This window comes from Barbatula barbatula (genome assembly GCF_947034865.1).
Source record: "Barbatula barbatula genome assembly, chromosome: 6".
Lineage (NCBI taxonomy): Eukaryota > Metazoa > Chordata > Actinopteri > Cypriniformes > Nemacheilidae > Barbatula > Barbatula barbatula.
Window position 1 is genome coordinate 14,637,595 of NC_136765.1, and position 12,843 is coordinate 14,650,437.

General features: G+C 39.8%; 1 protein-coding gene across 2 annotated transcripts in view; it reads right to left on the bottom strand.

Annotated features, from left to right (window-relative positions):
* The window catches only part of arhgap5 (Rho GTPase activating protein 5), a 28,271-nt gene that overhangs the window by 9,341 nt on the left and 6,087 nt on the right, over positions 1–12,843 (bottom strand). For both annotated transcript variants that reach the window (XR_013786786.1, XM_079458536.1), the window contains exon 3: positions 12,631–12,784. Coding sequence is in view for 1 of the 2 variants with exons in the window: in XM_079458536.1 (XP_079314662.1) it covers positions 12,631–12,784 (154 nt within the window). In the remaining variant the exon portion in view is untranslated. The remainder of the gene's footprint in view (positions 1–12,630; positions 12,785–12,843) is intronic.

Below are 12,843 nucleotides of genomic sequence, written 5' to 3' on the forward strand. Positions count from 1 at the left end.
TTTCATATCCGCCCAGGCTTGGAATTAACTGAAACAAGGTACACAAAAGGTCAGTGTGGTAATGAAGCCTTTGTCATTGAGGGACGCTCGGTTTATCTCTAGAACGCCTGGTGAGTGTTTACACAACGGGAAAGTGGACAACATTACAAGCAAGGTGCTGCACCCAGACTCCGCCTATCAGATGCTGCACTATGAGAACAAATGCATCATTGTCAGGTTGTTCATGAGAGTAAGACCGGACTCTACAGCAGTGATTTACAACTGGTGGGTCCGTCCTGTTCAGAGAAAACAATGCCAAATAGTAAAAGGCGACTAACAACATATCGTGAATATTTAAGACAGTAAATACGCTCATAGGCCTGGGATCATCCAACTAAACCACAGAGAAATAAAGAACGTTTGAAGTGGTCCGGGAGCATTAAACTGACATTCAAAGCTCCCGGACCTCTTCAAAACGTTCTTAATTTGTGTTCCAACGATGAACGGAAGTCCAAGGGTTGTAAAAACAACTTGAGGGTGAATAATTCATGGCAGAATTTTTTTAATTTTCTTTTTACCAACTGATATGAAGACAACAGAAATCTGTTTACTATTACACAATAAACGATACTGTGGTATCCTGTCGGCCGCCACATGATGTCCAATGTCAAAGCTGGGACCTAGGGGAAAAAACTAGATCCATTGCTAGAGTATAATAGGAAAATGTCACGCGCTGTATTCCTCCCACGTAACCCTGATGTCGGAATAGGGGTCATGCTAGCATCTCCCATACAATGCATTTACTTGGGCGGTCCGCCCAAATACAGTATATTTGGTGTCACATTTTGTCATTTTTTCCATCTGCGATAATGACTGTATCTGTGATTGATTAACTAGTGGATAAACAGCGCTTCCACGTCTTCTTTCTTTCCAATGCACTCTCTTCCGATGGGCTCCATGTGTGTGCGAGACCTCTGCCTTTCGTCTGTGCATGTAGTTAGCTACGTGTAGTGTATTTAACTGTCACTTGTATTTAAAATCAAATAAGCGTTCATAATCCAGCAACACATTGTCAAGAAAGGGCAAACAGCATATAGCCCGTTCTATAATGTAGATGTACTGTATTGTGATATTGTCTGATGAAGTTGTAAATCACAGTATAATGTGACAGATTAGAGAGTAGAAGAAAAAAGATATCAAGCGCCAACACGACACAAACACGCCGTGATGACATCACAAATATGCTATTACTTTGTGACGTCACCAGTGCCACAAGTCTGTCAAAATCCTGTGGAAAACACCGGGTCATGCAGTAAAAAGACAAGGCTCTGGGTCAATGCTACTGCACATGTCTGCAATGTTCTTGCTTAATCGCTGTAGTAACGTCACGCCGGGACTGTAACCTTTTGACTGAGCTTCCTTTATGATGCTGTCATTAAATCTTTTCTGAAAAGGGTGTGCCTACAGAGGAACGCACCAGGGATGGGCTGCTATCAAAAGATTCATACCTTCACAGAGGCCTGTATAAACAACCCAACGCAGAGTACTATTCCCGGTGCTGACTTTGATCTGTTTCACATGCAACACCTAGCATTGCGAATTGCAACTTTTGTGGTTTTGAAATGTTTGGGAATCCTAAAAGGAACAATTTGCTTTAAAAGCAAGCGTTTCATGTTTTGCCTTTAAGGTACCCAGATGGCACATCCTCTGTTTTACAGTCCCCAAACTTGAAAGCACAGCATGAATGAAAAGTTAAATAAATACAGAATTTCAAGACGGTGTTAAAACACAAGCTCTATTCTAAAACATATTTAGACCTAGACAGTATTTTAAAGGCATAGTTCTCCCAAAAATCATTATTTACTCACCCTCAGGTTGTTCCATACCTGTATACATTTCGTTGTTCTGCTGAACACATTGAAAGATATTTGGACAAATGGAAAAAACACTATGGGAGTCAATGGGGGATGAGATATGTTTGGTTACTGACATTCATTTAAATATCTTCTTTTGTGTTTAGCAGCACAAAGAAATGTATACAGGTTTGGAACAATCTGAGGGTGTATAAATAATGACAGATATTTTGGGTGAACTATCCCTATAAGGCATAAGGCTTGCATCCATCACAAAAAGTGCAACCCCACAATGCAAAGCGACAAACAATACATAAAAAATCCAATCCGCAAGGCAGCTCACTAGACTTTGGAACATAGCATGTCTTTTCAACAGACCGTTTTACAAGATGTGAACAACACAGGTCCAGAGGCACTTCCCGTTTTTTAATACTACGCACACTTCCGCACACAACCAATAGAACATTAGGAGCTAAATCAAAATGTTAAACAAACCTTTTGAGACTTAAAGGGACACTTCACCCAAAAATGAAATAAAATTCGGTTATCATTTTCTCACCTTTGAGTTGTTCCAAATGTGTATACATTTCTTTCTTCTGACACAGAGAAATATATTTGGAAAAATGCTTATAACCAAACCGATCTCAACACCTATTGACAACCACCTATTGAAGTATCACTTTAATTCCACAAGAGTGAAATGAAAAACTGAAAGTGCTTCTCGGAGTCACTTCAGCCATCTTCCCAGTAACCATTTAAATCAGCATGGGATGCACAAAATCTTCCCATTGAACTATTATACACGATCACCATCTGCGTAATTATTCCGCACATAATGCTCACCCCCGCAGTCGAGCAAATAGAGATGGAGAGAAAGTGCTTTTCTACGGCAACCCCCATTTGTCAGCACAGACACATGGTGAAGAAATGTTCCATGAGATACAGTATGATTGTGTTAGCAGGGGGCAAACGTGAGTCTCAAAGCTATTGCCTCAGCATTCCACTAACACCCCATAATAAATCAGCGGGGGGAGGTGTCAACTGGCATGCTCATTCCACAGGAAATCTCTTTAAAAATAAACCAACCCTTATTAACCTTATTCCTCACAGGGTTTCAATAAACGTAACAAGGTTTGGGAATGAGCTCAGGTCAGGGTTGATCCTGCAACGTCAGATGTGAACTTTCACAGGCCAACATAAGTGTCACTTAAAAGTCTCTCCATCTCCGGTTCTACAAACAAACAAAAGCTTCTCTGGAAAGCACAAGGGTGCAGAAGCCCAGTCGAATCATCAATTTCAAAAACTACAGTGATAATAATTGCCCTTCCCTGCAACTCTCTGCATTTATAAATCAAAGCAGCAGATGCGAAGTGGAATATCAAAGTGTGTTAGCTCTCCTGCTATTGATTTCAAAATCGATGTGAGAAATACGAGTCGACAGCGTCGCTTTATATGTAACTGTGGATATAACATCAAAGATAATAGATATTAACAAGATGCGGCTTTGCTTTTAAGGCCGTGCGTAGGACCTACCCCATAGGCTGCGTGTATGCACCCTACAAAAATGTAACAATGCGTCAAGTGCTGTGATTGGTCTGTTTGAACCCCTCCCTCAAGTAAAGAAACTCAGCCATAGCGTCACGTTTACACGAACGCATTTCCGAATGAATTATTTGTTCTATACTTGACAGCTGAAGCTGCAACAAAAATGACTGTTAACTGCTTCAAGCTTCTCCTAAAGCGTACACACCTGCTTCTTCTTTGGCTCTTGTCTTGGTTACACAAGCAACACACCCGTAGACACTGACAACTAGTGGAAGCACAACGCACAAGTAAAAACAAAAACCGATCGAGGCAAAGGAAGTCCCGCCTTCCGAAAAAAAGAGCTGATCGTCAATAGATAACAACTGGGAATTCTCTGGGAGAGGGGCTCTGTAAAGAATCTCGTGAGCCAACCTGTGCGCAGTAGCTGAAGCATCCTTGAAAACAGGTGTTTTTTAGCAAAAGTCTAGCTTAAAAACCTAAGGTTAAGCTGTAGTTGATGTCAGGTTTAATTGTTGGTTGGAAATATGTTATTTCATTGTGATTGTGGCGGGCAAGATGTCCATCTTCCCCTCTTCAAGTTGATAGGATTTCAGTCTTTAGTCAACGGCCAATGTTTTAAACTTTGCCGCCACTTGCCCTGACTTTGATATAACATGGGGAAAAAAGCAAAAGGGGGTTGGAAACGTCAGCCCGAAACAAATTCCTGTAAGATCTACAACACTTTCAGATCGAGTCGTGTCATCAAAAGCCTATGTTTTACATAAACACAGAGATGCCTAGAGCAGCTGTCTGAAAGTAGTTAAAATTAAGCCTTGACATATTTAGTCGTGCTGAGTTGACAGCTGCGCAACTGACGTAAGTGCTTTTAAGAAATAAAACCAGTCGTGAAAACTAAGTTGTGCATGCAGCAAGTTGGTTGTTATCAAACAGGGTGGGTTTGCGTGTGTTTAGTCCCATGAGAAATTCATCGCAGTCGGGAGGATTTAGTAGAGCTGAACGGCCTTATCTACAGCCTGCAGCTAAATGGCATCCCCTCGCACATCCCTGAGAACCACGTGGCACTGATTTAATAAAGAATATCTGCTTTGCAACATGCGGGTGCTTGGCGGGTTGACGGACGTGAATTCTGATATAACGGAAAAGCTAGCAGTGTAAGCTAATGAAACCAAAAAAAAACATGTTTAACTATTCAGCAATAATTATAGTTCAGAACCAAGAGTGCTCTCACCGCAGCAATACTGTTCAGGGGTCTGTGCTTAAGGAAGCGATGCATGTGTAATGAGTTGTCTGGCTTTAGTCAGATGAACTGTGGTCAGTTTGTTCACGGACTGACCAGCATACATAGACATCTGTCCTTCAGCAAACAGTGATGGCATCATTCGCTCCAGCTCATCTCTAATTCATCACGAGCAGATGGGATATGCTTAAAATAGTGGCTTTTTTAAAATCGGCAAACTCACGCAGTTGCATAAGAGAGCGTGTCCCTTTCAGAGTAGGTGAGTTCACAAGAAAACTGAAGCTCTTTAATGTGTTAATACACTACTGCTACAGACAACATCAAAAATATGAAATCTAAAACTATAATCATTATACTTTACAGTATGTATTGCGTAATGCTTAATTTTTGTACATCATGTAATGATTAACATTTCTAACAGTAGTATCTTCTTAGTATCTTCTGATTTGTCTGTTTGCAATATACAGTATGTTATCATTTACACAGGGTAAAATGGAAATATTGTGAACATACAATTGGATGATCTACTAGATGTTCTCAAATGACAAATAAATGATTGACAGAATATTTATGTATAATAAAATTATTGTAATTGCCAAATTAGTAAATATTCTAGTTGTTGCTGACGCAGAGAAGCTTATTCATGCATTTGTGACCTCAAGACTTGACCACTGTAATGGACTACTAGTGCATATAACCCCAATTTTATCAACCCTTCACTGGCTATCCATTAAGTATGGTATTGACTTTAGTTATTTTAATCACTTATAAAGCCTAAAACGGTTTAGCCCCTACCTACATAACAGAGCTTCTATCACACCACCAACCATCACGCTCTCTAAGATCTCAAACCTCAGCGCTACTTTCCCACCGTTAATCTACGCTTTACGCTTGATGGTTTCAACATTCACGTGCTGCTTTCGTGTCTGCAGCGCCTCGTGCATTAATGCTTTAAGAGCGCGCAGCACGTTGATGAACAGCAGCGGACTGTACCACAAGTTGAGTACAGCAATTGCAAGTTCACATTACGTTACTTTAAATACATTCACAGACAAACCTTTTCAAAAATTAATCATCTGTCTCTTACATATGTGCAATGTTAGCATAAAACATGTTTATGTAGTTTTAACTGTATTTCTGAAGGCTTTGAGGGTTCAGTCAGTGGAGGAAGGAGGATTGACACTGTGATGTGATCCCCCACATCTGCTAACATGAGCTCTATGCAAAAATCATATAAAAAAACAACCACAGCTCTTTACAAAAAGCTGCACCTGTTAAGAAAACAAAGCATAATGTTTGTGCTATTACTGCCTGTCAGTTGAGTTTGTGACAAAACATTTTGATTATCACTGCATAATATAATTCAGTAAAATAGAAGTTTAGTTTGAAGGTTCATTTTATAATGCCTACATTTTTTGAATGTTGTATCTTTTATGGTTTTCCCTATATATTTAATCATTTAGGGTTCTTGAAAAATGTCTAAAAATCTCTTCTATCTCGTGGACTCAGTCTCGTCTCATCTCGTGGGATAAGTGTCTCGTGACACCCCTAATATTTTGTGCAAACATAGGAGTAGTAGTATGCTAGCAAACTATTCAAAACACTGCCATTGCTTTTGATAGTTTGTGCTAATAAAGAACTACATAGATTTCATATGCAAATAATTAAGGACACTATCCCTAAACAAACTTTATCAGGCACATTAGAGCGCAAAAAGTTGGTTTCTTTCTAAAATCCTTAAAGCACATCAGCTCTTTTCTTGGTTTTCGTCGCACACCAACTCACAAAGCCTACGGCATCATCACCCTTCATTACATTTTCTAAGCCAAATTCCGGGGTCTATCCGTGCTGCCTGATGTGTGGCGACAGCCTGTCAAAGCCGTGTGCTTCTGACATCCTCTTCCCTCAAGCATAACAAGCAGTAGCAGACCAAGGGGAATAACAGGACTTTGCGTTGTCGGACACTTATTGCTAAGAATTCACTGGAGACCTTGACGTGTCGAAGGAGGGAAAAGCCATAGTCATCAAAACTTCCTGCAACCCTCCAGCACGGTGCTTGTCTATAGTGGGCAGAGCAACAGTCATCAAAGGGCAGAGCAGCCTGGTACATCAAATATGTCTGTTTGCGCTTTAATTCTGCTGTGTCATACAACCTAAGAGTGGGAAGTGACATCTTAGGGAGATGCTTTGATCAAAGCCTGTATATGCGAGTCCCTGAATACTTATTTCTACAGTGGTTTTTGTATTCAGGGTGATGTTTGAGAGCGAGTGGGCCCAGTTTCTGAGAAACATCAACGTAAATATCCAGGTCAAGAGACTTGATACGGAACCTCTGTCACCATCCTTATCTTAAAAACAATTGTTATTTACGTGGTGGATACAAGCTGCAAAATTCCAAACAATGCCAAATGAATGAGAAAAAAAGCAATAAATGAATTTTCTGAGATATTTCCTTACACGTTTAAGAGTGAATAAGAAATTAAGGGAGCAAGGTGATGAATAAGGACACCTAACAATACAAGCCACTGTTACAACACAAACCAAAGCCACACCTTACATTGACATTTTGTATGCAGGTTCAGGATTATCTTGAATCGGGCAATCTACACAACAATAATCTTAAACAAGGCACATCAAAAATGAAACATATCCTGTTGCAGGTCTGGTTTTTAACCATATTTTCAGAACAGGTATAAGCAGACATAACAGTTATTATAACACCCAATATGACATCATGATCATAGTAAGCAACGTTTCCACCAAAATGCCAAATGCCAACAAAAACCTGTTAATAGCCATAAGTATCATCAAAACAACAAATAACAGAAAAATTATCACACGATGAATTCAAAATGTTATAACAATGATTATAGAAATTGTATGTTTTTGTAACGATACTGCAAAAATATCCCGACATAGGTTATTCTAAGATATGCTATCTTCTCATTTAAAACACAACACATCATGTTGTGCTGTTCTGCAGCCCTAGGCCTCAAACTGCAGAAATGGGGCATGACAATTATTCCCCACTGAGTTAAGTAATCCCTGTGGCTGAGAGGAAGCCATGCCGTATTGAAAAGCAGGGCTAAAAGGCTAAAGGACTTGTGAAAAGGCTGACTCCTGCACTTCCATTGCAATAAAGTCACTTTAAAAAGTGCATCATTGCAACAAGATCTTTGAAAAAGCGCAGCTTCCTGCTTTTGTTACCCTTTGGCGGTAGCCAGTATGGATGCTTTCAAAGGTAAAATGACGTGAGATGTACAAAGACTGCCCGTAAAGAGTCTTTTGTCCTACAACCTATCTGCGTGCTTGCTGTCTAGATAGGTGCTGTCAAAATACTGTTTAGCTGAGCAGCTCGCTAGGCTTTTGCCTTTAGTAGTAATACATGTGAGAAAGCAGTGTCGAGCACTTTTTGGAGCTTCAAAAAGCCAACACCCGTTCACTCCCATTCTACCGCTTGGAAGTAAAATTATACGTGGTATTATAACTCAGACTGAATTATTCTTCAAGAAGAAAACCATATTCAGTTAGGATGCCATGAGGCCGAGTAAAACATGGGGACATTTTTATTCAGGGGTGTTGTACCGCTTTAAAGCTTGTCAGGTTGGAAAACATAAACAGCTGTTAAACAGTCCACTGTAGCATCATTCAGATGGATTGGACTGTCTGTAAACACACTTCTGACCTCTGCGTTCTGCGGATGTTGCAATGAAATTTTGGCTGCAGATTAATTGTCGTATATCTGCATAACAATAAGCAACTGTGTTGTAAAGTCCAGTCATCGGTGAGGTAATAAATTGTTAAGCTCAACAATGTGATAACCTTTGTGGCTAATCACACTTATGTAGCGCTAGGTTGGGTTGCAATGGTAAGCTAGTCGCCCAACAACCGACTCGAGTAGTTTATCAGCTTTTAACTTTTTTTACATTATGCTATAATTGGCACACTGTAAGTGTATGTGCTTTAGCGGATTTCACGACAAAACGCACCCAAACGAGATGCAACCTTTAAATCCATCCTCTTTAAAACACCACTTAAACCACACAAGTTCTCTTATGCTATTTTTGAGCATCCCACAACAATAGAGTCAAGTTAAAAATAGCCCCCTGCATTAAGTTCCATCCAGCTATTAAAAAAACAAGAAAACCCCCAAAAAAGCCGCAACCAATGAGGGTAACAATATAGTTTCATCACACATGGATTCAAGCTATCCAATACTAGTCAATTATGAAATATTTGGAATTCTTAAGATATCTCTTCCAGACAAATTTCCTATTGTTTGTCAAGCTTCAGATGCATTTATATTACATTCATATTAGACACCAGGACGCCCTACCGACATTCAGCTGCGGTTTTATAGTATTTGTGCTTTTAACTGCCACCTTTTTGCTGCATAGCCAGCCCATTCAAATTATTTGGCTTTCTCTTTCGATTTTAGTTAAGAGAGACCCAGATGAGCCCACAGGGAAGCCTTTGTGTTTGACTTTGCAACTAGCCCTGAGTCCATGTTGTAGATTTCAACGAGAGCTGATGAAATTATGTTGGCTAAGCAACGTCCACTATACTTGAAATACGGGCTGTTTTCACCGGTTTTGATGCTGCTTGTGCTAAAACAAGAGCTAAAACTAGCGCAGGCCTACAACAGCACACACAAGAATTCACGGCACAAAGGAACAATGTGGAGATTTTAGCGGCATCTAGCAGTGAGGTTGTGAATAGCAACCAACGGTTCACACCCTCCCTTTCAAAGCACTTCAGCAACTGACACAGGACAAACATGTCGGTACATCTTGAGATTGATTCCTGCCGGAGACCCGCGCGGTCATTAAATTAGAGCCAAGCGCGGTCACAGCAAGCAACGTGGTGCAACGCGGTCTTAAGCTGCGGCAATGGTTCAAATACGAAGGTGCGGCAAGCACGTTGAAATAGAGAGCGATGCAGTCGCAATGCAAATGAGGTGCAACGCACTCTCTTCACTCGCAGGCAGTCACCCCGAGAGAGCAAGCTTACATCCCGATCATTTGTGGAGAAAGCCGCGTCCCGCGCATTTTCCATGCTTTTTTAAAATGCTTTTGAGATGGTACTGGGGTCACATTAAACTCTACATCCCCGTAATTATTTGCAGTCTTTGCATAGTTAATAGACATAGTTATGTATATTATATTGCAATTCCTTCAATAGATCCTCCAAAATATGACAGACCAGACCTTTAAGGAAATGGGTTTTTCAGGTAAATAATTAGGCCATTGATATTTAGAACAACTTTCTGGTCCATCTGAACAACAAAACGATTTCAAACTGCATTTAAAACATTACAATGATGCTAGGAAAACTGACATTACATAATACCTTTTCTAAATAGTTGTTAAATGCACCCACAGGGAACACATCAAATGCAGAAAAGCACCACATTTGAGTTTGTTTGTTTGTTTGTAGCTGCGTTTCTAATGATTGCAGAAAATTCCTTCATTTGGATGGAAAACATATAATTGTGAAAGTCTAATGATTTCAACATCAGCGATATTAGCAATCACAGCAACTGTGGTCAGCTCATGTAATCACTCCAGGCCAACATGTAAGAACTGTGACAGATCTATTCAAGCCTTTGAGATAATGCCTGGAACTGACGCAGCTGGGGATTTCTGTGCTTGCATTCTCACTGTATGTTCCGTTCATGGTCTTCTGACCTTATTTTATAGTTAGTGTCTCAAATAAACATCCAAATATCCATAACATTTCATAAGAGATACGCACAGAAGAGCTAATTACTATGAAGCATCGCGAGGAGGAAACGACAATGGGGGTTCTCTTCTGCTGGGTAAATGGAGCATATATGCCTAAATGAGCCATGAAAGTCAATTACAAAACATCCATAATGTCCATTTTCTCCTTACAGTTCCTAATGCCACAGGCTCTTGTTTTCAGAACACAAGACATAAAATAAAGATGCAGTAGGTGCAGTATGTTTGAAGAAGTGGGTTCTGGACCAGTTTGGAGGAGTGGGTTCTGGACCAGTTTTGTCTTTCCTGAGGCTCGGTGGTTGGAGCACGTCGCTAGCAACGCCATGGTCATGGGTTCAATCAGGGATTGCCAACAGTCAGAAGCAAATGTATAATACAATGCAATGTCAGTCACTTTGGATAAAAGCGTCTGCCAAATGAATAAATGTTAATGTGTCTGGACCACAGAAAAAACACAGTTAAGTATGAGGTTATCGTTTCTTCACAATGCAGAAATACAAGATAAATTGGAGGGAATAAGGGGGTTGGCCTTTGGAATGGGAGTATACGATGAATGCGCTTTGAATTGAGATGCTTTCAAAAAGCTCTTAAACACTGCCCTGCGATGCTCAGATACAGCCATGGGCATATTAGGAAGTTAAAGGCCCAGATACAAGGCCCAGACAAAGTTAAGGTCCCACTCGGCCTTAAACACAAAAACACAACTAAGTTTTAACCAAACATTAGAGAGAATAAAAATTCTATCATCATTTAGTTACTGTTTGACTTTCTGCAGAACACAAAAGAAGATATTTTGAAGAATGTTAGTAACCACACAATAGGGTTACCCATCGTCTAGCAGTTGTTTTTTTTAGTCCGTACAATAGAAGTCAATGGGTACCATCATTGTTCGGTTACCAACGTTCTTCAAAATATCTTCTTCTGTGTTCTGTGAAAGAAAGAAAGCCATAAAGGGTTGAAATGACAAGAGGGTAAGAAAATGATGACAGAATGTTCCTTTTTGGGTGAGCTATCCCTTTAAATTACATCATAAAGCTTTTGTAAATAGTCACTCACCACACATCAACAAATTTAAAAATTTTACACAACTCCAATGCTATTTAGACACTAAGCCACTTTTAAAACGCATTTTACTGTATTAGACAATAGAACATTAAACCGAGTGAAAAAGGAGTCATAATAACATCAAACTACATTTTAAAATGCATCAGTTCATCACTGCTTCTTTAAAAAACAGAAAAAGTGCTACCCATCAAGTGCTTCTATCATTTACATGTACGGTACAGTACAGACTTAATGTGTGCATGGCCACACATACACAAAGCAGAACCACTTCAGCCAGCAAATTGGTCTCATATTATTCTCACCGCAGACACTTTGCCCACATCCAGAATGCAGGCATAAAAACCACAAACAGCAGCTTAATAATTTCCCTCAGAAACCACATCAGTGCTTTTCCTCCATGCAGTTTGACTGAGCTACATCTCCTGACAACCTGCACAGCCGTATGCGAGTGTCGCCTTTTCGCTAATAAAACCTCAAGCTATATGACAGGTCAGCTGGGCATTATTGACAGTAGCTCACTGACATTATTGATGTAGCTCAATGTCAAAAGGCCTGCATCACTACTTTAAACGTCTGAAATACCTTTTGTTAATACTGAAAGAGTGCACTAAAATCTTTGACATATGTCAACCTCTAAATGTTTACAAGGTGATTGTAGACTTTGTGAAAACAGCAATCTGGCTAAACAAAGTGCTCTGGGAAGAATTAGATCATCATAACACATGGCCATAAAAAAACATTCAATCATTTACCAGACTGAGTTCCCTTACTCCCCTGGCCATCAACTTCCTGTTGAGTCAGAATTTACTACCTCAGAGTAATGGATTTCATTCATTGGTTTATTTATTGACGATTTATGAATCGTGAGCAGAATTTTCTGCCCTTTAGAAACCTGGTTGCATCACACTCCAATGCAAGCTTGTACAACTTTTCAGGCAGGTATATTAGAAAAAAATCAAGAATAAAACAGTGCTACTAATAATAAAACACACAAGCCCCTGTAAACAACCATCCCATACAGAGAAACAACAAAGCATCAACATTTGCCAACAGTGAACTTATCTTGAGGAAAGCTCATACCAAGCTCAAAAAACGATAAAATAGCATCAGATAACAGCCTACAGTTTACAACTGAGTAGATTTTCAGGTCCTATCAGAGTTACTGATCTTAAATTTAGATATTCACACCTTTAGAAAACTGGAAACTTACCCGTCCGTTCAATGTATTCAATACACTTCTCGATAAACAAAGGAATGGGTCTTTCCAGAGTGACCAAGTTCTGAAGAGGCACCCCAAAATAGTTGCTCTCCCAGTTTCGTCGCGTTGGTGGGTACAATGGCTTTGTGGTCTTTGTGGATTTTGGCTGTTCAGGAAAGATGAGGCACATGAATATGCATAGATAATGTAGGATATAGACATATA